This window comes from Nannospalax galili, unplaced genomic scaffold (genome assembly GCF_000622305.1).
Source record: "Nannospalax galili isolate Female #2095 unplaced genomic scaffold, S.galili_v1.0 scaffold413, whole genome shotgun sequence".
Taxonomy (NCBI): domain Eukaryota; kingdom Metazoa; phylum Chordata; class Mammalia; order Rodentia; family Spalacidae; genus Nannospalax; species Nannospalax galili.
Genome location: NW_008333889.1, coordinates 2,433,858 through 2,460,520, shown reverse-complemented (window position 1 = coordinate 2,460,520; position 26,663 = coordinate 2,433,858). Strand labels below are relative to the sequence as shown.

The window sequence follows — 26,663 nt, the reverse complement described above, 5'->3', positions numbered from 1 at the left end:
AGTGGTATCTGGAAATTTTGAAAATGCTCAGATATTACATTTATTTTGTTAAATTTGCCTTCAGTAGTTTAAAATACATTCAGTAATATACAGAAAGTATGTATTTAAATGTGATTTATAGGCTTGATCTTGACAAGAAATTAGGGTGTCATCTGAAATACTGTTCCATAAATCCATATGCGTATTCTCCCTCAATCAGTATGAGCTAGATTGTCTTCCATAGCAGTTTATTTCAATCATAAAATCATGAAATTTAAAATGCTAAAATAGGGTAACTTAATTCTGAGACCTGGATTCACTTACTGAAGAGATATATCCATATATGGTTATAATCAAATCACATATATATGTCAAAAGTCAAGCATATTTATATGCAGATATGTACACACAGATGTACATAAATGTGTACATACATGCACAAATGATGTCAGAGATTTATGTATGTTACAATAATTTACTCCTAAAAATTTATAAGATTATCACCTCAATCTGTTCAAAAAATTCTTTAGAATAATATTTTATCTAGTCTTTGATAATTTCATACATATAAGACAGTATATTTTGATCATATCGACATCTTCCATTTACCCCCTCCAACTAAGCAGGGATCCTTCCCTGTCCATGCTGAAATTGGACTGACTTCATCTTGTATGTGTCTTGTGCAGATAACCACAGCTACTGTGAGTTTATGAATACAAGACGTGTCATGTCCAGAAGACCACATTCCACAGCACCCCACAGCACCCCACAGCACACCACATCCTCTGGCTCTTTTATTTTTTTTGCATGTGGTATGTGTGCATGTGTGTATGTGTGTTCACATATATGAGGATGCGTGTGTGTGAAAGCCAAACTTTGGGGGTCTTCCTCACGTACTGACTCTGTATGGACTTCTGACTACACACACAAGAATATATTTACACATATACATACAAAACTTTTCTGGCCTTTAAACCATGAAGGACTTTACCCCCAAATCCTATGTACCCATTTCTTACTTTTCTTGTCGGAGAAAAATAAAAGATTCTCAATGCATCAAAATTTTAAAGATAGCAGGAAAACAAAATCCCTGCTTCTTCTTTACTGTGGCTAAAGGCACAAATGGAACTTCAGTTTCCATCAAAAGTCAGTGACAAATCCATATTCTTTTTATATTTCAACTTTAGTCAATTAGCTTCTTTCCCAACGTAAAATTAATTTCATTTTTATTCACACTTCACTTTTTTTTTGTCTTTTTGAAACAGGGTCTCTCTATAGCCCCAGCTATCCTGGAGCTCACTATGTAGACCAGGCTGGCCTTGAACTCACAGAGATCCACCTGCCTCTGCCTCCTGAGTGCTGGGACTATAGGCATGCATATTTTTATAATGAAGGGACCAGATAGAAAACAAGTACCCAAAGTCTGTTAAACTGATAAATAAAAGTGACTTTACTTACTTTTAAATCTTTACTTCTTAACTGCTAGCAATATTAACAAACTTTCCAAGAAGATAATATGTGCTCTTTAAAATAAAATATTGCAAATGATTTTCATTATCTGGGAAACTAACCTTGTTTATATTTTCTTTCTAACTTTTGTCAATCTAATGGAAACAAAAAATAATCTTTGCTAACAAAGTCAGTTAATGTACTCAGTGTGTTAGACCTAGCGAGAAACTGAGAAACATAAAAATGAAATTTTTAATTAGAATGGCCATTTTCAGAGGAAATAAACTATCTTGATAGAGTTAGCACCATTCTATACAATTTTATAGAAGAACTGGGTGACCCATAGTATCTGAAAAAAATAAACCCCAGTATACAACATCAAAAAATAAACAGGTTAGTTGTTATCCAAACTGTTTTTCTCACATTTATCAACTAGCAAAGACTTTTTCCCAATAAAATAAAATTTTAATGTTTACATATGTTTTGTGTGAAAACAAGAAAATAATTAGCTAAATATCACACAGAACACTATGAGAATATTTCAGTGTCTGAAAAAGTAAAAATGATAAATATTATAAAAGTTACTTAATCCCACTACTCTCTTAATTTAAAACTAAACACTTGGACTTTTTTTCAACCAGTAACATTCTACATAATTTAAAACCACAAAAGTCTGAATTGCTTACCTTGGAAAATTCACACAGTTTGATTCATCTTCCCCCAAACAAAGTTGATTTCAAAATATAACGTGCTTTAATGGACATTTTAATATTTTAAAAACACAGATCCTTTGACTTTTTTCCATGTTATATAACAACATTTTGAACAAACAGAAAGTTTGATTAAAGGTCTTTGCTCAGTAAATGATAAATGATAAACTACAGTCTTTCCCCTGTCAAATACTGAACTCTGCAAGCTCTCAGTGCTAGTGTCTTTATGTCAGTTGTTTATTTTTCCTCCCCCAGTGACTGGAGGTTTAAAAATACTATATTACTTATAGTTAGTAAATAAGGGCATTCCAGTGCCAAATATTTGTACAAGATAATGGAATGGCTGCCCATTTGTTAGGAATTCACAGGGACTGAAATGCTAACAGTCTAAGAACACTCGCTACTTAAAACAATGTATTCACATGGTCTCTGTTTAGCCAATTCTCAAAACCCAGTGGCAGCAGAGTCAGGGTTGGAACTTTCTACAGGTCTATCAGTCACCAAATCCAATGTCCTCCTACAAACTTTTCAAAGAAAAGGCAACAATGAATATTTATCTTTTTACAAATCATAAATAGGATAAGGTCACTCTAATTTTTAAAAAACTACAACTATAGGTGAGTTGAAGAAACAGGTTGGTCCTGCTCAACTTGTGCAGAAATCCAAGCTCAGGTGAACAGTGGCATGCTGTGTTCTCCTTTATGCTTGATGTTTCAAAAACTACAGAAAACCATTTCCAAAAGTGTATTGTCATGTACTCCCTTCACAATTTTACTTATTTTGGTCATTGCTGAGCCAATGTCTTTATCAAAGCCTCTGCTGAGCTGCACACCAGTAAGTGTTTGCATCATGTGATATTTCAACAATTCGACAGAGAAATGCTTTCTACCAGGCGAGGCAGGTCTGGCTGAGTGTTACAAGTTCCCCGGGGTCAATGACCTATATCATGAGAGGTAAAGCATTAAGGGTGAGGCAATAAAACTTCTGGACACGCTAGAGAGGTCACCATGTATATGGCTTCTGTTCCCTTGTAAGCTAGGTCAGCCAAGTCTGCAAGCTCAGCTGAATCTCAAATGATTTACAGACTGCTCCTGGTCTCCAAAGAGGCTATCACTACAGATTATTGGGTCATTCCTCAGAATGTGAGACAGGGGTTACCATTCCCAGAACCTACACATGAACATACAAATAGAAAGCAATCTTAGACACTACATAGGCAACACAGCCAAAACAATGCCAGACTCAGTTCTGACCCAGAGCATGATCTCATTCAGACCCCACCAAACGTGTCCTACCCTTCTCCAACATGAGTGGCAGGCGTTCATTCGAGCAGTCATCATCGTGACAATAATTCTCATAAGGTATGAAACTAGAAATCTAAACAGATAACATCTAACTAGGCAAACACTAAAGTGTGAAAATGCATTCATATTACCTACAGCTCGCATTAACTTGATCTTATGCAGCTTAAGTAGTTCTACTACAATCCTTTATGTGTGTTAACTGTTAACAAACTTTCTATTGGTAGAAGTCTCCCTGCATAGTGTGGGCTGGACTCGAATATGAACTCCCCCTGCCTAAGTCTCTACACTGTCTGGGATTATAGGTATTGCAAAATCATGCCCTATTGTTTATGGAACAATATTTTCTCTTAGTCTAGAAAAATCAAAGGCATACCAAATAATTACTGTCACGCCCTCCAACAATATTAATGGTTTCTTACTTGTCTCCCAAAGGCATTTTAGCCCAGCATCCAGTTTCGAGGTGTCTAATTTAGCTTGATGGCTATATTCTTGCTACCAAATATGAACTAAAGACATTCAGACTATGAAAGTTTTATTTGTTTTGGATACCTCTATCAACAAAGGCATCTTATTAGGAGAAAAAGTACCACTTCCATTTTCTCTTCTATTATTAACAAAATGTTTTGTAAACATGAGCCCCCCCTGGTGCAGAGTAGCAGAGTCAGACAACCATTCTTCTCCAGGTAGCTGAGCAAGAGACCCAGAAGTAACCAAGAGCAGACACTGCTATCCAGGATCTGTCCAAAAGGTAGGCCAGATGGAATCACTCTTCTGCTTGAAAAACTTCAGACTACAAATTACACACAAGCCATTTAAGACTCTAGGTTCCTAGCTCAGCCCCAGCTCCCACAGCCCCCTCAGCTAACGGCTGGTACAAAGCTGCCTACGACACATGTGCCCCTCTCCAAGACCACCAGGAGCTTCTCCAGGCTGCTGCAATTGCTCTGTCCATTAGCATCTGGGGGTGGTAGTGGCTACTTCTCGGCCTACTATTCCCCACTAGCACCGCCTTTGTCCACAGCCCTCAGGTCTCAGTTCAGATACTTCCTTGTATCCCTTTATTAAACACCCTGCGTGGAACAAAACTATTGTTCCTCAGAGTTCTTCCAGAGTACTTTAAATAAAGCAAAGAGAGATTTCTGAAAAGAAAATATTTAAATTATAAAAAGCAAGCCTCTAATTTAAAAGTTTTCATACTTTGAACCCAGTAGTGCTAACCCTGCACAAAACTTGAAATTGTAAAACAGTTTAAGAACTTATTATCTGGATGAGGGCTTGAAATAATTCATATTTTTATTTAATTAAAATGATGGGGCTGGAGAGATGGCTCAGTGGTTAAAAGCACTGGCTACTCTTGCAGAGGACCTGGGTTCAATTCCCAGCACCTACATGGAGGTTAAAAATTGTCCATAACCCCAGTTCCAGGGGGATTCAGTGCCCTCTTCTGACCTCCATAGGTACTGCATGACACAGGTACACTTACATGCATACAGGCAATACATTCATACATGTAAAATAAAAATAATAAATAAAATATTTTTTAAAAAATAAATGATTTTAACATAGGTGAGTATCATCTAAAAATTGTATCTTCTTAAACACAGTGTTTCTAAAATGTCTTCAGGGTTATAATCATTTTGAGTAATTTTATAGTTTCCAAACTGTAGAGAATCAAACCAGAAGTAATGACAATCTAAAGACAATAAAGGAATGACCATTTATTTTAGAGTGATTCAATGTATTGCTTAATAGGGACGCAAAGGGCTACAACTATATTTTTCCATATTTAAATGATCATTTTTGACATTTGAACTGTTATAATTCATCTTAACCTGAAAATCAGAGTCAGGGACCTGAGAGTTCAACAGCAAGATTAGAAGATGCAGCCCAAGGGGAAAAGGTAGTTCTAGAAAAGGGTTAAGGAGGGAGAAGGAGAAGAAAGGAGAATGGGAAGGAGAACCTGTGTGATCAGTACCTCTTATAAAAGATTACATTTAAAACCATTAAATGACTAGTGTACACCTAGGTGTGAAAAATGAAACAGTTAAATCTTACAGAAGCAGGACCAGTATAACCGATGAGCTGTATTGAAATCGTACCATGTAGTGAACAGTGCATGGGCTCTGAGCACAGACCCCATTTGAATGCTAATCATAGAAACTACCAGTTGTGTATCTCTGGATATCCTACTTTTCCTCTTTTGTAAAATGATCCAACCATAGCTAGTTCCTCTGAGTATTTTCTGAGCAAACAAAGATAAAACTCGATAGATGCTAGCACCTGGTAAATAGCACAGTGGGCCTTGTGTTAGAAATAAAATTCTGTGGGCTCAACTAAAACTACAAACCAAACAATAAAGAAATTCTAACTAATGGTTTAATGCTAACTTGATAACTTATGACTAGCGTTAAAACTATAAAATGGACAACTGCGCAAGAGAAATCCTTAAACAGAGTTGTAGAAAGTTAATCACTATTTTAAGACATTGGATTTGTATTATGGTTTTAAATCAAAACACTGAGGAAAGTAAACTTCCCCAAGATTGTTGAAGATTTCCTTATTTCCAAAATTATTCAGAGAGTTGGTTCAATCACTTTCAAAATGTTTCCACAAACTCAATAGCCACATGCAAATCATCTGGAATGATAATGTTGGGGGGAATGGAACCTCCTTTAAAAATAATTCACAGATCCTAAATGCATACAGTATATCCAACTTCATTTCAAACCAGCATTTGACTTCCTGTGGTGAGCAGACAGGTGAACAGACATAACATCCCGTTCTGACAAATGATGCTTGGATGGTGACATCAGTTGATGTCGACATCTGTAAACGTGTCTGTATGTTCAGCCTGTTCACATTCCCCCCAAACTGGTGCTGTTTCACTAATGCCTGCCTTAATAGCAAGGCAGAACAGCAATAACAAATGAATTTCATTTAGTGTATAGCTAAAGCCTTGGGGAATACCTATCTAAAGCTTAAAACCAATTTCCATTTAGCTCCAATTTCTCTTTGGAAGATAAAAGGAATTTCTGCTACTGAAATTATTTTGAAAGTCACTCCATGCCCAAGTTACTTTTCCCAATTATTTCTGACCTATGAGAAAATGAAAATATTCTCATTGTAATTAGAATTTAATTACTCAATCCATCTATAAAAATATATATGGCAGCTTCATACTTTCTAAAAACAAATCTAAGGCCGGGTTTGTAGCATGCATAGCTAGTATGCACAAGGCAAGGTTTTATTTTGAAAGTCACTCCATGCCCAAGTTACTTTTCCCAATTATTTCTGACCTATGAGAAAATGAAAATATTCTCATTGTAATTAGAATTTAATTACTCAATCCATCTATAAAAATATATATGGCAGCTTCATACTTTCTAAAAACAAATCTAAGGCCGGGTTTGTAGCATGCATAGCTAGTATGCACAAGGCAAGGTTTTTATTTCCAGGACTGTTTTTTTTTTTTTAAAAAAAAAAAGAGGGGGCTGGAGAGATTTCTCAGCAGTTAAGAGCAATGGATACTCTTCCAGAGGACCAGGGTTTGATTCCCAGCACCCACACGATGACTAACAACCGTCACTGACTCCAGTTCCAGGGGATCTGACACCTCCTTCTGACCTGGAGAACACTGCATGTACATGGTGCACTTAAATACATGCAGGCAAAACACTCATACATATAAAATAAAAATAATAAGTAAAATATTACAAAAAGAAAAAAAAAATCTAATTAGAGTAGGGTGGCCAGATTCAACAGAAATACAGAATACTCAGATGTTCATTTAAATTAAAATTTCACACAAACAACAAATTTTGTTAGGTGTATATCCTAAATATTGCACAGGACAGACCCATATAAAATCATTATAAATTGTTTATCATGAGTTTAATTGGACACTCTATGTCTTGTTTGGGAACCTTTAATTCGGGTGTATTAAACCTTTATATCTGTAAACCAATAATTCAACAGAAAGGTCAGCTTCATGATCATTCATCACAAAATGACTTTAATAGGTATCCTATTTTCTTACAGAAGTTTTGTTTTAGTTTTGTTTGGTGTCTTTCTTTGAGAGTTGAAGCATGATGGGGTGAGTTGGTTATAAAGATCTCTCTGGAAAGAGTTCCTCTGACTTTTTCGATACTGAAGCTTTTACTTTGTTTGAGTGTGGCAACCCAGTACAAGCCCTGGTTTCACAATCATTCAAGAGATACAGTGGCTTTCAGATATGCCACTGTTTGGAAAACAGCTTTTTTACACTAATCTGTTTTGTAAGTCTTAAAATAGAAATGTCTGAATACAAGGAAATGGACAAATTGGAGAAGCCCATTCTGCATTTTTAAATATTTATACCCTAAATAAAAGTAATGAACATTCTTTTATCAATTAGGATAAAAAGTTAAAGGGCATCAAAGAAAGAACCATGAGAGTTGCCCTGCAAATATTTGCCAGACCTAACATAGTGTCATGTTCTGCACTAACTTGACCCATTAACCAAGCCACTCCCCTGTTACCTAAACCTTCCTCACAGCCAAGCTCCCCCATCTGCCTTCACTGTCCCCCAGGCCCCATCCTCAGTCTAATGTGTTGGTCATTTTCACCCTCCTCATTCTTATTTGCAGCCCATTATTGAACTTAATAAACACTCATTAAAACAATGTGAAAGGACTCTGGAGAGATGGCTCAGCAGCTGAGAGTACCGACTGCTCTTGCAAAGGATCAGGGTTTGAGTCTCAGCACCCACGTGGCAGCTAACAACCATTCATAACTTCAGTTCCTGGGGATTCAACACCCTCTTCAGGCCTCCACAGGGATTGCACACATGGGTACACTTTTACACATGCAGGCAAAACACTCATTCACATAAAAAATAAAAATAAATTTACAAAAAACAATGGGACAGGTGAATGGTTACTCAAACATGGTACTTTGGTGTGTGTGTGTCTGCGTGTGTGTGTATGTTTGTGTGCATATGATAAGAGATGTATAATAAAGTCATTGGACTTTCAAGTTGGAGAAGATTGTATTGCAAATATCAGTAATACAACTGGCCTTAGAAATCAGAATCACTAAGGTCTACAGCCCTTATCCCTCCATGACCTTAGGCCTGTGTTACTAAGCTCTCTGAGCTTTGTTTAAGATTTGTCTCAGGTGATTGTTGTCAGGTTTGAAGTCAACAATCATATCTAAAATGTTTTATATGTTACAAGCCATGTTTGGTAAGAACTTAGGAAAAGTCAGCATTTCTAGAGTAAAGTAGTAAAATACATGCTGTCCAAACTGGGGTGATATGGTCTGGGCAGCAGATCTGCTTACTGGGTGACTCAAGGAAGTCCCTTACCATCTTGTGTCTCAATTCCTCGTCTATATCTCACAACAATAACACCTATCTCATTAGAGTTGTGGAAAGAAGAAAGTTAATTCATGCAAGGATTTTTGTGTAAAAACAATCAGGTAAATGTCTACAGTGTCTGCCATGACGGGAAGCCCCTTAAAAATATCTACTACAGTAATCATCATCACCAATGTCATTATCATTTCAAGAGGTTGCAGTTCAGATAAGTCTTGATGGCCAGGTAATATCAAAATCAAAAGAATTAAGAAGAAATTCTTAATTACAGGGACAGCAAAAGTAAGAGCAGCGAATTAAAAGATAAAGAAGAATTTGTTCAGAGATCAAAAAATACACCTTGACCAGAGAATGATGAAATGGGTGAGAAAGCTGAAGCTGGGTTGTAGAAGGGTTTGGTTCGAGGTCCAGATACCTCACTACCATCTAAAGCTTCCTAATCATCAAAGTCTTGGAACATAACAAGAATAACGATCATAGCTCTATTTGATTAACTTGACATCACTAGGTTGGAGCAGGAAACTGAAGAGGAAGAAAGGTCAGTTAGGGTGCTCTGTACCCTGTGAGCTGGTTCTCGAGCAATCAAAATAAGAAAAGAAATGGGAGAGAAGTTCTTGGGAGTGTAGCACCAGGACCCACAGGAATTAGCCATAGGATGGGGACAGGACTTTGCTGGGGTGGAAGGTCTGGGGGGAAAAACAGCTTGAAAAACAGCAGATGCATATTAGCTGTGAATGGTGGCCCAGTGGGAGGTGAGAGCACCTTTTACTTTGTAGCTATGGGGAAGTTGTAATTGGGTACAGACAGAGCAAAGTCTAGAATCTTGCTATGAGCAGAGAAGCTGTAATGAGAATGGAGACCAGACCACTAAAGACAGCCGACAGAAAAAAGCACCCAAGATGACTCCCATGGACTTGGCGAACAGCAGCTGTCAAAAGTTGCCATGTGGAAAACAGAATACTCAACACACAAAAAAGGGAGAAGCGGATGTAAAAAAAGGCAATAAGGATATATATTCAACACCCCCACCCTACTTTTAGGCCTGCATTGACCCCTTAGGGCTGAGCTGGAGTTGTTCCTCTCTGGCTCCAGAGTGCTGGGGCAAAGCAAAGAGGGGTCATGTCAGAGTAGTGAAACTATATCACACACTGTTCTGATAGTAAAAACTTGATCCTTATATGAGAGCATTAAGTATTTGGAGGATGAACAGATGAATGAATGAATGAATGAATGAATGAGCTAATAGTCAATAGAACCTCAGTCTTCTGTGTCACTGTGCATCACAAGGCTTTTTCCCATGTCACAAAATAGACACTTATTCACAAATCTGTGATTTTTCCCTACCTCAACTGGCAAACCAAATTACTTGGTCAGCTTTTCCAGCATTGAATGCATAAATGATTTTTAAAATGTGTTCCCAAAAGTCTTTGTGGTTCCATCAAGTACCTGACCCCATCTTACCTTATATTGCTGCCCAGGGAGCATCCAGAGTAAAAGTTGGAAGGAAGCAGGGAAAGAGCAATCACATTTAAACTGATTATAAAAGAAACCGGCCTTGAGAGATCATTGTAGCATTGTGGTTTTTAAGGAAGATGCTGAAATTGTCTTACATTTGAAATCATTCAAATAATAGGAGATGTATATAAAGTCCTTCTCATGAATTTTTACACTTACCCAAGTATTTCATATGTATCCTAAGGTTGCCCAACCCTTCCTTCGACGACCCTCCTTTTCTCCATATACCCATATGCAGAGAAAGAAGGGACTGGGCATGTGCCCCATACTCTGAATATGGCTTACTCTCTCCACTATTCCCTATTATTTCATCTGCAACCTAGAAGTTATCCTCCAAGAAGCCAAAGGACACGTTAGCCAAGGTAGTTCCTCTGAAATTCAAAGCTTAGTTCTGCTTCACGCTAGGACTCTGTTTTAATTGGCATAGATGGAGTCCTGGCAAGCCCAGGTGTGAGCAAGCTGGCTACAGAGAGCCAATTTGTACTCATTTCTCCCCAGCTCCACATTCAGTGATGTCATGTTGGTAACTTGAAATCAGCCATGCTGCGAGCGTTTGCCCTATGGAAACCCTCAAAATGCTATAAATTGGGTCTTTTATTCTGCCCAGGGATCTAGCTTACCAGCAAACTACTCGTTTTTTAAGTTCTCTACATGAGATTAAGATGGTCAGAATTGAGACAGATAACAAAGATAGAAATACACTCAATAGAGTCTCACATGTCTGCAAGTTACATATTAACAGCTTCACCGCCTGGTGGCACTAGTATGGAGCCATCCGTATTCTTCAAGAAATCTCTATATAAACTATTTTAATTTCTTCTAATTTTTAATGGTTAAAAAACATTATGTTTCTATTTAAAAGACTCATTACAGAAGCTATAGAAATAAAATCAATTTAGGAAGTAATTTATTCCAACTCTTTCAGAGTGAAAAAAAGCAAGCAGTAACTAATATTATAGAAATGAGTCTCCTTTGTGTCCACTGGCCTATATAAGTCAGCATGGGGATTACAATATACCTGCCACTTCAGTACCTTAATTTCCAAATGGAGTAGCTGGGTGGGTTGTTTAAAAAAAAAGAGGAAAAGAGAAAGCGTTCCATGACATCTCATTTCTGGTAATGAAGGGAAGATGGTCTATGCCAGTAAAACAATTATTTTCAAGTGAAAATGTCAACATAGAGCTAGAGTGAAATAATTAACTAGCATGCCTATCCCCCATCTCATCATTTGAATACAGCAAATATTTGCATCAATACCATCTCTCATGAAAAGGTGCATCATCTCTCACAAGGTGTTCAACAACTACAACCTCTAAGAAGTGTTACAGTTACAGACTCATAACAATGCATTACCAGTATTTTAAGTGTAATAAGGAGAGATATAAACACTGTACCCATGCAAGAAGTAACAGATTTCTTTTCACTGTTCCACAGTATCCCAACATTCCCACGATGATCAGGAAACAGCAAACAGCAATCATGACAGGATGAACCACAGGGAAGTAGGTCAAGATGACGGCCTCCTCTACCCTGAAAGAGGAAGATCACATCATGTGATAAATAAAATGTGATCAAAATGATCCAAATGCTGCCAAGACAATGTGCAAATGCCACCGAGCTGTGACTCTCCAAAACATCAGCTTCTGTTTTCAAAGTCACTGTGCTGTGTGTCTATTTGCTTGCTGACTTTATTGTTGCTTCATGGAGTTTCTATGCAAGTGGTAGCATTTCTGTCCAACTCATTTTAAATATAAGCTCTGAATCCTCAACCTAAGCAAATCACATGAGGTATTGGGATAATCCCAGCTGGGAGAAATTGCAGTCTTCATCTCTGATCTTGGAATCACACTTTTCCTCTCTCTGACAACTGATCTTCTTCCAACATGTGGGAGACTGCTATACAGAGGGAATTTGCTGTGTAGTCACAAAAAGAAGATAAAGAGGAATCTTCTTGGTAGGTTCTAGCTTTTTGGTAGGACATTACTAAGAAGTCATTAGCCAGAGCCTATAATAGTAATGATAACAAAACTTAACTGTTATTCAGTACTTATAAGCTCCACACTATTAAGGACTTTTCAAAAAAGTGTCTCTCACTCAGTCCTCACCACAATGCAGAGTGGTGAGGTATATTAGTCTCCACTCAGAGATGAGGAAAAGTCACTTGTCTCTTGTGATTAATGCTTGAAACTTGAGGAAATAATGGCCTTATGAGATTTAACATCAATAAGCCCAGGAATATAAGGGAAAAAATGGTTTTCTTAGGGAAAAATAGGTAAGCTTTCTTTACACATAAATAAAACATGGCTGACACACAGTTAGGAGAGGAGAGGACTGGTATATCACTAAGCCCGGAAATGTTCACATAAACAGACTGCCACCTGATGTCCTCAAGGACCAGTGGCATTTCTAAACGAGAATGCAAGAATGCTAAAAATTGCAAATGCCATCAACTAGGTTGCTAGGTGCAAGAAAAACTGTTAACAAGATGGTCGAGATGCACCACCTAATAAATAAACAGTTCACAGCAAAGGTAGTCAAAAAGCAGGATCTGAGGAGATTAGATGAAATAATTTAATAGGCAGTTATAAAGCCTACCTTGTTTCTGCAGTTAAAGTCAGAACATTATTCAGGTAGTCCCTCATCCAAGCAGAAACTGCCAAGACACTGATGGACATTAACTAAAAAGAAAGAAAAACACAAACTGGTGAGCAGAGATTTATGCAATATTAACTGAAGGTTTAACAACCTTACATGAAGAATGTTTGTAACATAAGTTTTATATATTTTTCTAATTACTGTGGGCTACCTATCGAATTTTACTGTTACTGCAAATATCTGCCAGCCAATTTAGTATCATACATCACCATTAAATATGTCAGAAAATAGGATACAAATAAGTAAACTCTTAAATGGGTGATTTCAAGTTCAGTGCAAAAATTTCCTATGTTGTAGAAACTAAAACACAACTCAATTATCAAATGTATAAGTTGAACCTAAAATACACCATCCTTATTTTTTTAAGTACATTGAATCAATTAAATTTTACTTTTAAGCAATTAAATATTGTGAGAAAAGTCACCAGAGCTAAGAAATGCTTCTATCGGCTGAGATCCAAACAACATGAACATTGAAGTGATAGTAATAAGGTGATAGTTTGAGACATCAATAGGCTCAAAAACACTGTTAATCATTATAGCATGAAGGACACTCATCATTACTCAGAAACCAATAAAGATAAATCTACTATTTATGCTATTTCTACTTTCTCTATACACATTAAAAGCAGAACCAAAGACTGGGAGGATGTTTTAACAGAAGGGTTTCTAATACTACGCACAGTCTTGCACAGTCTTTATACTGCAGTACCTCCATTTAAGAACCTCTCCTGAACAACAGGTCTATACAAACAGTTCCTCAATGCCAGCCAAGCATAGCAGCTTGGAGGTCCTCGACCTTGTCTGTACATTAGAACCACCTAGGACTCAAACTTCCTGAGCTCACAATGGATCAATTCTCGGGGTTGGGGCTGAGCATCTTAATTGAAACAGCTTCCCAGATATTCCAATGTGCTGGCAGGGCTGAGGATCCTGCAGCCTGAAAGGCTGAGGGAGATAGGTAGAATGGAGAGATCAGATATAGACACCACACCCAACCGACCAATCTTAGTTCAATAAAAGAGATAATCAGATGCTGTATGTCTCCCAATTTGAAGCAATCTGTGATCCCAGAAATACATATGAAGTGTTTTACCAAAAAGTCAAACTTAAACCTAATTAAGCCCTCAACTCTATCAATTATGAGAAGGAAATACAAGGTATAGATTTAAATACTACCTCGGCAATACAATAAATAAAATCAAGAATATGAGATTATTTCACAAAACAAACTTTTTTCTTCAATTTAAAAACTGGACATTGAGGAACTGGAGAGATGGCACAGCAGTTAAGAGCACTGACTGCTCTTGCAGAGGACCTGGGTTAGGTTCCCAACAGTCACATGGCAGATAACAACCAACTGTAACTTCAGTTCCAGTGGATCAGACATCCTCTTCTGGCCTCCATTGGCACTGCATGCACATTGTGCATTTATACACACCTGCAGGCAAGACACTCATACACATAAAATTTAAAAAAAGAAAAGAAAATGGGGTGGGGGGCAGCTGGAGAGACGGCTCATGGTGAAGAACATTTGCTGTTACTGCAGAGGACTTGGGTTCAATTCCCTGCACCCACATGGTGGCTAACAATTATCCATAACTCTGGTTCCAGGGGATCTGACACTCTCTTCTGACTTACACGGGCATTGCACTACACAGATCCATTTACACACATGCAGGCAAAACACTCATGCACATAAAATAAAAAATAATAAATAAATTTTTTAAAAAGAAAAGGGACATTGAAAAATAAACAAAACAAAGGAGAGAAATCCTGTTAAAGATTAAAAGGAATTTAAGAGATTGCCCAGTGAGTAGAATATGTTGACCTACTTTGGAACCCAATTCAAACAAATCGACTACAAAGAAACATTTTGAGACAACTGGAGAAATTTTAACATTGATTAGACGTCTGAAAATACTAAGAAACTAACTATTATTTTAGGTATGAGTACAGATTCGGTTCATTTTTAAAGATTTCTTGTCTTCTAGGACATACTTGGGGTTGCATATGGAATATAACAAGTGAGATAAGGTATAATAGCGAAGACCTTAGGGAGGGGCTAGTTGAGGAATGAGCAGGGGGCACCGATAACAGTTGACACTGAGGAATGAGTAAATGGGGGTTAATTATAATGTCTTTTCAATCTGATACATGTTTTAATTTTTTTAACTAGAAAGTTTAAGAAAACAACTCTCTAAAATATGTTAGGAATGATTCTTCCTGGGAAGCTTTTCTAAAAAGTGCAAAGTGACTCCTAAGATCAGAAGGTTTTCCCATTTTAACTGATTTTTTTTAATGATTCTTAAAGGGACAGACTCTAGATAGGCTAACAAGACCTCAATGGATGAACTTGCACTGAGGGACATCTGGGGACATTAATGTTTCTTTTATTTCTTAAACACAGTATAAAGTATAAGAAATTCCACTTCACCTAATTTTTAACATTTCTAGTATCTTGATGAAAATCTGTTACTTCACTGATTTAGCCTTAATGCCAACAGGATGGATATCTACAATGAGGCTAAGTTTGTGCAGACTCAGACATTGGCCATGAAATAGGCTTTTTAGATAGAGGCTCCAAGGGAACTCCACATCCTCCTGGCCAAGAAGAACACTCTCTGCTGGGAAATCAATGAATGAACCCACCATCATTCACTTGTTTTCAAATACTTACTCTATACCTCTCATCCTGCCTCTATTTGGCTACATGTGGGTCTTTATCTTGTAAGTGCCACAGAAAAAGAATATTTTATTATTTTGAATTATTTTGTAATTATAAATAACTATCTTTTATTATTCTTCCAAGTAATAACTGATATTAGTTTCCTCCATTATTTTTTTCAATTTATTTATTAACTCATCTATTTATTTTTGAGAATTTCATACATGAATACATGTATTTTGAATATATCCACCCCCCAACCCCATCCAACTCATCCTTGAGTTTCTTAAAGTCAATTTTCAACATTACAACTCTGAATCTTCATTGTGAATAATCTGTTCATAGTGGTTGTCACTATATACAGTTCTTTCACTTACAGCAAAAAATAAATTCTCCTGAATTATATATTTTAAGACATTTCTTTAATGGTAGAATGAATAAAGCCTTGATTTTGAAGTCATTATTCCATTGGAAAAAAATATGTATTGATCTTGGCCAGGTATTATGTTATGTGCTAGAAACACTAGCAAGAAGAAACTGACATTATCTCCACGATGCCAATAACTAAGGGATGAGGACACACACTTATAAACTCAACAGAGATATAAATATGTAACTGCAAACCGTACTAAGTGCTGGGAAAAAAGAGCACAAATTACTTTAACAACTCCTTTTGGAAGGCCTGCCCTAATCCACAGGGTCAAAGGAACTTCTCTAAGACATCTGAGATCTGAAGAGTAATGTCAAGTTAATTAGGAAAAGAGAGGTTAAAAAGAACATTCCAGTCAGAAAAAAGGGCAAAGGTCCCAGAGTAGAAAGCAGTGTGATATGTTCCTGGTGAGAATGCACAAACAGGCAGAGGTCAGGTAACAGCCTCAGGAGTCACCTGAAAGTGTAAGGTGTTGACCACAGCAGCAATGGGAAACCATTAAACTTTGAACTCCATCTAAGAATCCCAGTTCTGTACCTTTTCAGCCTGATGAATTTGGGTATGTCATTTAATCTTTACTCTTAGTCTGTTTTTTCTCTTTAAATAGGTCAGGGAGGAGTTGCATGGCCATATGGAAATAGTCCTACAAGCACCCGGGACTCTTCTCATACAAACCTACAGCAATGGTGTCAGCAAGCACAAGACCCAAGCATGCAAACTTGGGCAGACAAAACCCAGCACAGAACTCTGGAAAGAGCAGGACTCAATCTTAGACAAAGAATTATTGGCAGCTGATTACTGCTGGGTGAGGAAGAACTGGTCTTCTTAAAGGGAGGGACTCTAGATAGGCTGACTAGATCCTAGTAGATGAACCTGCATTAAAAGACATCTGGGGACACTAACTTTACATGATAGGACTTAACACAAATGACAGAATATATGAACTCCAGTGGGGGTGAGGTGGTATGGAATGGTGCCAAAGGGGAAGGAAGTATAAAGATGATTTTCTTTATGAAGTACACAAAAATTCAACAAGAAATTTATAAATGGTCATAAAAAATAAATTCTTCATAGAAAATTCTCAGGATGGAAAAGGACCCCAATACATTACCTACTATGATCACAAGCCACTTTTGACCTAAGGGCTTCTCTTAATCATTCTCAACATGAGTCTAGACTATTCCTAAATCAGATATGTGAAAGTCTACCATGTGGACATAACACAGAGTTCACTGGACAGCGATGGCCACTCTTAGTCTCAGAATATCTAAAACTGAACTCAGATCTATACTTCTTGAAGTCTGAATGCGCCCCACTGCGTTACCAGGCCCAGAAAGTGGAATAATGAACCCTTCAATCACACACACTGGCAACTTGGCAAACAGCCCGAGCCTCTCCCTCTTCCTTGCCGGACATTTAATTAGTTTTGAATCCTTTGCATGGTTCCTGAGAGGCGTCTAGCAAATTCCTCCCCCTTTCCTGATGCTTCTGGTGAGTTCAGGACCCCATCCTCTCTTGCCAGATCATAACAATCATGTAAAGAATAGATCTCTCCAGCTCAGATTCCACCTCCACAGAACAAGATCAAGCGCTTCAGCTCCTAGCTGTCCCTGGGGCTGCTTCCCAGCTCTTACTTCCTTTCCCTCAACTCCCTCCTGGAGAATAAAGTTTAAACACTTAAGCAGGTCACACAAGGCCTTCTCAGTCATCCTTTAATCTATTTCTTCAATCCTGTTTCCTGTCAGCTCCTTCCCACACTTGGACAAGGACATAAGTCTTTGCAAAGGGCACCACACACACCAACCAAGGCCTCAATGTCTTTGCTTATGCAGCTGCCTTTGCTGGGAATGTCACCCTGCCCTAGCCTTCCTGTCTTCAGGAGCAAAGTAACCTCTACTTCTCCTTGGACACCAGCCCAAACACCAGTCAGAGGGGAAAGATTGTCTCCAGTCTCCCTCTTTACCCACAGTATGCTGAATGCACTCTGTACAGACCTGGGGGAATCTTTATCTTGTTTCCTATTTTACTCAGTACTCACTATTCAGTAGTGGGCCTAATACACGTTAGGTGAGTGAATAAGAAAAGAATTAAATTAAATGGAAATGGTTTCTACTTTCTAAACAGAGTGGGTATTATAGATCTTTAATAAAATCAAATATTTTAACAAGAACTAAGCACCCCATCACTGGAATTTTTCTGCTGGGAGACGCTGGTCAAATGCCAACATAACAATTTACATTGCAGGTTATAACACTGAGTAGGTATGCTTCAAGCTGCAAGGTTGCGTACTGCTCTGTCTCATGACTTTCCCCTAACAGCAGGCTACCAAACATTGGGGTTATGCATAAAACACTAGTAAAAATAAATATCAACATAAAGCCTTATCCCACAAGCAACTCTGAGAATGAATGGCTTAAATGCCTGAAAACAATTTCATTCTTTAAGGGTGGTTTTACTCACTGGGATTAAGAAAATGGTAATAGTAGAGACAAATATAGAACATGGTTATACCAAGAAACTAAACTGAGACTGAATTGCTTCAGTGAGTGACCCTGACATTACAGTATCTAGAAATATAACTTGAACAACTCATACTCCTAATGATGGTATAGCTTGCCAATTTTCCAAATTAAGTTTTATTTGCCTTATTAGACTTTCATTACCTCTCTTTACTAACTGTATATATTTATGAAGTATGTAATGATATTTCAACTTATGAATTCCGTATAGATGTATCAAATCACAGACATATCTCTTCAGCCCTCATTCATGATGACCACATTGTTATGAGTATGGTATTCGTCATATCTATAAACAATTTTTATAGCTGCTTACATTTTCTGCAGTACTGTCACATACTATCTGACTTCAAGGAAATACATAGGAAATAACAGAGGCATTATTTCATAGAGGCACATTTAATATATTACTTCGCTGGACATTACTACATTCTGTCTTGTGAAATGATTAATAAATGCTAGCTCTCAACAAATATTTAGAAACATGAAGTTTGCTCTATTGTAAACATGGTCTAGTTTCTCCTGAATCTAATTATAGGAAGAAAGATGCTAAATCACATTGTTTTGTAGATCAGAACTGTGTACATACCCACATTTTCTAAGCAGTGTTACGGAGCAATCCTTTTAAATCACTCCACTGTCTACATAAATCACATAGAGTCTCACAGAAGATGGCAGTGGCACCAACAGTTTCTCTTCAAAGATGAAAGATGTCTATAACCACCTACCCAATTTTTCTGTTAGCAAGGAGCAGAATGTCAAAGAGATCTAGATTGCAGTTATACTTCTGTGTCCACAAAGAGAACTTGGACAAAGAGCTCAGACTTTTAGAAGCTCTAGTTACTCATCTTGAAAAATGCATAAACTGACGAGTTCTTCTTCTTTAAAAGTGATTTGTCATTCATTGAAATAGAAATATAAGATAAATTCTTGCTGGTTTGGAGGGTGAAGTTGCCTGCCCTCATGACACCCCCACCTCCTCCTCTGAGATGAGTGGATGACAGCAAAATAGAGAGCAAGCAAAGCGCTTTCCCAAAGCACTGAAAGAGTAGTCAATGTTAAAGATGGCCAAAAAAGGTTGAGAAAATACTTCAGAGATCATCTCTGAAGGGACCATTCTTTCTTCCCTGACCAGGAAAGATTCACTTTATGTCTCTGATGTTCTAGCACAATTAGTAGATTGATATCATCTTAACTCTCAAAAATCGCCCTTGTTCCAAGATAACGAACGTAGTTCCAGTATAGCACTACAGGGAAATGAAAGGTAAAATGCTTCTTTCTACACTGCGGTTTCTGGTCAGTCAGCTCCATTCCTCTAATGTCCAACTTAGGGTCATTCTTTGAGTGGAGTCGGTGGGATGATTGAGGGTCCAATGTCCCATCTCCAGCAGGAATCAGTGGGCTCCAGAGAATCTGGCACCTACTTCCCAAAAGTACTCTGAGGCCTGCAGTAGCTCAAGTCTGTGTCAGCTGGCACATAATGTATTTTTAAAATATCACCCTCATCCTGACTTTCAATAAAGTTTTCATGATGAAAATTTATTTTAGGAGAGCTCAAAGATTGGACTGTTTTCCACCACTTCTTAGAAGAATTAGAAGGGAACTTGAATGCCATTCATAGTAGAAACTTGGGGGCATCAGTTTAAGAAGTATTTTAATAAGATCAAATAAATTTCCCTGGAATACAAACTCCCACTTACCAGGAGTTTACCTTTTTAAGGCATATGTGGGATGAAAGCACAGCTAAAGCTCACTGCAGATGATAGAGAAGAAACAGAATATGATAGTAACAAAAATTTTAACTATAAACTAAATATACATATACACTATTAAAACTGTATGCTATAAGTAAAGTAACAGAAAACTATACACCTATTGCTGCTCATCTATCTCCTCTTTCCCCAAATCATGAATGGGATTTCTTGTTCATCTTTTATGCTTTCTAAATTTCTTCTCATATTTAATTGGAGTAATTCCTCTCTACTCCTAGTAGCTTTCAAAATGGCTAGTAAGCACCAATGGCTTGCAAATAATGGTGAAAATGGGAGCTAAACACAACAGATAGGATGGTCTTGTTTTAAAAAATTATAAACAAATACACATTTGGCAAAATATGTTCACCAATTTCTAGAATTTTCCAAAATTTATACTCACTCCTCTTTAGAAGAGCAGATTCATATCCTCTAAAAAGAACATTCATCAAAAAACTCAGTCAGACAAAAACCTAGCATAACACTGGGGAAAGGGATGCAAGCCCCAACTTCAACCAAAGAACTACTGGCAGCTGATTACTACTGGGTGAGGGAGAGCTGATCTTTAAGAGAGAGACTCTAGATAAGCCAACTAGATCTCAGTGGATAAACTTGCACTGAGGGCCATCTCAGTACACTAACTTGACTCAACATGCCTTAACATATATGACAAAATGCATGAAATCCAGTGGAAGTGTAGGAGGTTGCCCAAGGGGGAAGGGAGTATAAAGATGATTAAGATGTTTTGTATGAAAGGCACAAACATTCAATTAAAACATACATTTAAAAAGCTACAGAAGTCTTCTTAAGACAGAGGAAAGTTTTCAGCAGTGAAAGTATGACACATCTGAAGTAAAGGCATCCTCAGTGTTCCTTTATCATGAACAGTTAGGATCACTGTCTCAAAGGAGTGACCAGGAGCACCTGCATCATCTGCATGCTGTTCCCCAAAGCAATGCTCAATACTCATGACATACTAGAAACCAGTCTCTATCTACTGCCCCCACCCCCAGGGTCATGCTTCTTTATAACATGAAGGTCATTCTCAGCTGGCGGTACATCAGGGTGACAGCTCCTTAGCAATGAGGAGAACGCAGAGCACTGCAATCTAAGTGTGCTGTGGATTGTTTCCTCTTAAACATGCCAATGTCTCCTACTTACAAAAGTTAAATACTTAAGGTCTATAATTTTACTTAAAGATTTTTCTATTTACTTTTCAATTCCCAGAACACAATTGTACGGGCTCTCTACATTTTCCCAATTAAAATTTATTCTTCTATTCCCTAAAAATCTCAAAAAGGGATTGAGTACCAACACAATATTTAAATGTACAAGAAGAGTAAAAGTTTCCAGTTTTGACCACCACGAGCAGCAAGGGAAGATTTGTCAATCCTGCAAATGAATGAGAGGAACAATCCTCTCTGAAGTCAGGATGTGAAGTTGGATTTAGGAAGTGGGATGTAGATGTCACATTAGCTTGTCCTGCCTGTAATTCCAATGAGAACTAAAAGTCAGCACAGCACTAAGCCTTGTGTACTGATGACAAGGAAATGACTCAGACCAATAATATCACAGAGAAGCCCAGTGATATAGCTCACTGGCATAGTACTTGCTTGGCATGTACAAGGTCCTGAGATTGATTCCAACTCTCTCTCTCTCTCTCTCTCTCTCTCTCTCTCTCTCTCACACACACACACACACACAAATAAAACATACTCACTCTCTCTCTCACACACACACACACACACACACACACACACACACAAATAAAACATACTCACTCTAGTTCCCATGCCAGACTGAGGAACACAGGAAAACTGAGTCTGCAACTTAGCAGCAAGTCCAGGTGATGCTCGTGCACTCTGAGGACTGAGAGACCAGCCCTGGAGGATGTGAAATGAACAGGTGGACAACTAATCCTTCCCTGCTGAGGATGTTTACTTGACTTCTCCACTGCAAATACATTCACCACTGTTCCCAACCGTGTAACTTTGCTACGTATGGGTAAATAAACACAACTGGACTTTGAATTCTGGTTTTGCTGCTTGCTAGCAAGTTACTGAACTTGTCCAAGCACCGGTTTCTTTATCTAAAAAAGGAAGGAGAAAGCAAACTCTTTTAAACCGGGCTGTGATGAGAATATGAGAGCAGTTTATGGATACCCTGGAGCATGCACAGCACAGGGATGAAAGCTACTCTGAGCTGGTGACGAAAGAAGAGATGAAGACATCTCTTTATCTGTAAAAGATATGGCCAATTTCCCCAAAGTTAGAATAATTACTTCATACAAGTCTAACAAAAACCTCTGTCAATTTTTGTTTGTTCTATGAGACAAAGTCTCATTCTGTAGCCAAGGGATGGCCTAGAACTCTATGTAGCCCAGGCTGGCCTTGCACTCACAGAAATCCTCCTATGTCAGTTCTCCTCATTATTGAGATTATAAGCATGAAGCACCGTACCTAACCCAGTAGATAATTGTTTGGAAAAATATCTCAGGACCGATAAGATGGCTCAGCCAGTAAAGTGCTTGCTTCACAAGCCTGATGACTTGAATTCAATCCCTGGAATCCACACAGAGGTGGAACAAGAGAACCAATTCCATAAAGCTGTCCTCTGACCACCACCTATAAGTCATGACACAGGCATGACCCCACACACATAATACAAAATCAATTTTAAAATATTAAAGTCTATATGGAAAGAGAAACCATAACCAAAACAAGAAATGTTGGTGTTACGAAAGAATGCATACAAGTCTATAGAAAAATATATTAAAAAGAATGCATACCAGTATGTTTAACTACTGTGTATAGCAGAGGAAATCAACAAACAAGAGAGCAAACCTCAATATAGGCAATGAGTATAAATGTAAGATGATATGGTATACATCAAAAATGTATGTGAATATTTATTATGGTGTTCATCCTTCCTGGTATTAGGAAAGGTCCAAAATCAAGTAACAGCAACTTAACACCTTAAACTTTTCAGATTGGCAAAAATTAAAAAGCACAGTGGCAACAAATACTTTGTACAGATAATGGGATATATTAGTTTGTTTATTAATTTATTTATTTTTGAGTCTGGGTCTCCCTGTAGCACCAACTGGCCTGGAACTTGCTATGTAGACCAGGCTTGCCTTGAGCTCACAGAGATCCCCCTGACTCTTCTTCTTGAGTGCTGGGATTAAAGTCCATACCATCACACACAGCTTGTGTGTTTATTTTTAAGCAATAGAAATCCAAAACGAAGTTACTGAATCAAAAGAATTGTAGAAGTGGCAGCAGTAATAGCAGTACTGATCACAACAGTAATAAATATATTGGGGTGGAGAGATGGTTCAGAGATTAAGAGCACTGACTGCTCTTGCAGAGGACCCAGGTTCGATTTCCAGCACCCACATGGCAGCTACGCATCGTCCTTAATTCCAGTTCCAGGGGACTCCAAAGCCCTCTTCTGACCTCTGCGGCATTGCACGACATGGGTGCACTCGCATACATGCAGGCAATACACTCATACACATAAGATAATAAATAAAATATTTTAAAAATATAACTATGACCACCACCAATAGCAGCAGTCCACCTCCTGGTCATCTCCTTGAGGGGCATTATCAATAGCATAGCAACTAGCCAGACTACCTCTAAACAGACAGCACTATGTGTCACTCGCTGTTCCAGATGTTCACAACGGCTCTAAAATTATAAGAACTATTTTGCCTGTTTTAAAACTGAAAAACTGAGACATGAACTGTGCCTGGAAAACACATAACTTACATATGTGAGCTATTTCATACTTTTGCTTGGGGTGTTAGCTACTTTTTTTTATCACTGCTGTGGTCATCACATGTATTTTGTGATGCAATCCTACTCCTATGATTTGCCTAATTACAAAAATAGCGAAGTGAAAAATCATGGATGGACATTAATGTGAATAGGTACGTGTGAACAACTATGAGTAAATATTATTTCTGTAAAAAACAAATTAAAATATAGAAGCATATTAGGTAGTTAATCTGGATTATTGAGGAAAGGTGATACTGGAGAGGAAGAGGCAGGAAGAGGAGAACTGGAAAAAGAGGGTGACAATATAACTAAACACAAATCAGAACAAACACACTTTCACAAAGTTGGAACCTTAAGGTCACGATAACAATAAACGAATAACATTTTACAGCATCTGGTGACAAAGAACACTGAACATGTTTAAGATGTATTTTTAAGCAAATTTCATCTTTCAGAAGAGTAATACTTTTGCAGAAAGATTTGGATGCTTTTCCCCAATAAAAAGAAATTATTAAGAAATTCTCCCATGCCTGCTTCATTTTTTAGTGAACAACAAAACAAAACAAAAAATCTTATTAATGGCAAGTAAGATTCAAAAGCTAGTAAAGGCCACTTGTTAAAGGCACCACCTTGGGGCAAAAGAACTGAGTGTCCTTCCCTAGCACTACCACAGCTGGAATAGCTGACCTTTGACATGCCTTTTAATTTGCTTTTAAATTTCCTGATTCACAAAGAAAGGAAGTTCAACCAATCCATCCATTAAAGTCTCTTTAGTGATGAAATGCAATTAATCTATAATTAAAAAGTACAACGTAAGCATATAAAAGCAAATACAAATAACTATATATTTTAGAAGAAAAAGAATTCAAAGTCTGGATAACTGATGGCAAAGTAATTCAATAACCCGTTTAAAATGTAACTTTTTAGAATTTAAAATCTACAACAAGATCAATTAGTGGTTTTACATTTCCAAATGGTGAATGCAGCTATTCAATGCTCAATTTCTCATAGTGATATAAGAAAGCTGTAATTTTTAGATGTTGTTCAGATTACTTATTGAAGGAAGACTTAATTTTTCATCTTAGAATGGTGCCAACTGGAAAGAAGCAGTTTAACAAATGTCATCCTTTCAAGACCAGGTGTGACAACCGTTGGAAATATGGCTGGTCAATGCCAGTGAATGGGTCAAAGAACATCAAATTTTCTAGCAGGAAATATTGAATATAAATTATTGACAGAACACAAAGGTGGGAAAAGGAACTTGCTTAAGCAAGACAGACTCCTGATGTCATAGTCAAAGTTTTAATGTTTATATTTTCCTAAGTATTATAAGTAACACAATAACACTTGATGAAAATATATGCATATATATAAAGCATAAAGTCATTAATTCATAGAATATAAAGATTTCCATGCACTTGTTAAATTTTATGTATTTTATTTCCTTAGTCAGCTGTGGGATTTTCCAAAAGCATGCATAAAATCCTTTAAACATTGCCAGTTCAGAAACAGTTAGATGAAAACCACCTTTTAGACTGCATGGAATTTCTTAAAAAAAATCTATTCAAACTTTTGATAGGATGGCTAAGAATGAGTTCCTCCAAAGACATACTAAGACTGCTTGGTCCAACCAATTTTTATAAGCTATGATGACGTAAAGAAAATATATATGGCTTTCACAGTTATCTAAAATTCCTGCAAACAAGAGGCTCCTCGAGTAGTATGTCATATTCTCTTATCTACCAGTACAAACACGTGCATTTATTTATATCCTTAGATTAGCCTCATGTCTAATTTTACTGGCACTTGTATCCAGGAGCGGATTTTTTTTTTAATTACAAATGGAAATTGATCTAGATCAAAGGCACTCTAAGAAGGCCAAATTTTAGTTCTCTGAAAAACAGTGGGTGTGATCCCATGTCATTTAATTATGCTGAGCCATGCCGTTTGGCGCCTTATCTGGTGACTGCAGAAACCGGGTCCAGCCGTCCCCACCTGTTGGGGTAGTGGAACTATTGGACTTACCCAAAAGAGCAGATTGAGGGCGTAGAGCAAGCAACGCAAGCACTTCACGGAATCTTCTCTGGCCATGGTGAGCCTCCGGAGCGACCAGCCCCATCCTTTCAACACATCCTACCGTAGGTCAAGGCAAAGCAGCCGCGATCTGCGGGGGCGGGGACAGCAAGAAGACTTCTCACCACCTCGCAGCCAGCCCCATCCCGCCTTTGCCGTCCCTGAGTTGGGTCTCCTGGATCTCGAAGCCTAGTTCAATCGAGACTTCTCATCAAAACTCATTTGTTAGAGTCAAAAAGGGAACAAAACTCAAAGTTCTAACATGTCTTCAGATAACACCTGCTGGGAAGAGAAAAGAACTGACTCTCCGGATGAATGAAGACAGAAAAACTGGTTCCCAGGGGACCTGCGGCGAGGCCCTCTGTGTTTTAATGAGATTTTCCTTTGCTCCCTCCTGAGGGACCGCTCAGAGCCCAACTGTCCTAAAGGTTATAAAGCATTTGAGCCTCCCGAGACTTCACAGGCGCCCCCACCCC

The 26,663-nt window shown here is 37.8% G+C and overlaps 1 protein-coding gene across 3 annotated transcripts in view; it reads right to left on the bottom strand.

Moving 5' to 3' along the window:
- Tspan12 (tetraspanin 12) overlaps positions 1-26,663 on the bottom strand; it is a 102,368-nt gene that overhangs the window by 46,945 nt on the left and 28,760 nt on the right. For all 3 annotated transcript variants that reach the window (XM_029561507.1, XM_008828885.3, XM_029561506.1), the window contains exons 3-5: positions 26,140-26,278; positions 12,906-12,988; positions 11,705-11,840 (exon numbers count right to left, since the gene is read on the bottom strand). In XM_029561507.1, coding sequence (XP_029417367.1) covers positions 11,705-11,840; positions 12,906-12,988; positions 26,140-26,205 — 285 coding nt within the window. In that variant the 5' untranslated portion in view covers positions 26,206-26,278. The remainder of the gene's footprint in view (positions 1-11,704; positions 11,841-12,905; positions 12,989-26,139; positions 26,279-26,663) is intronic.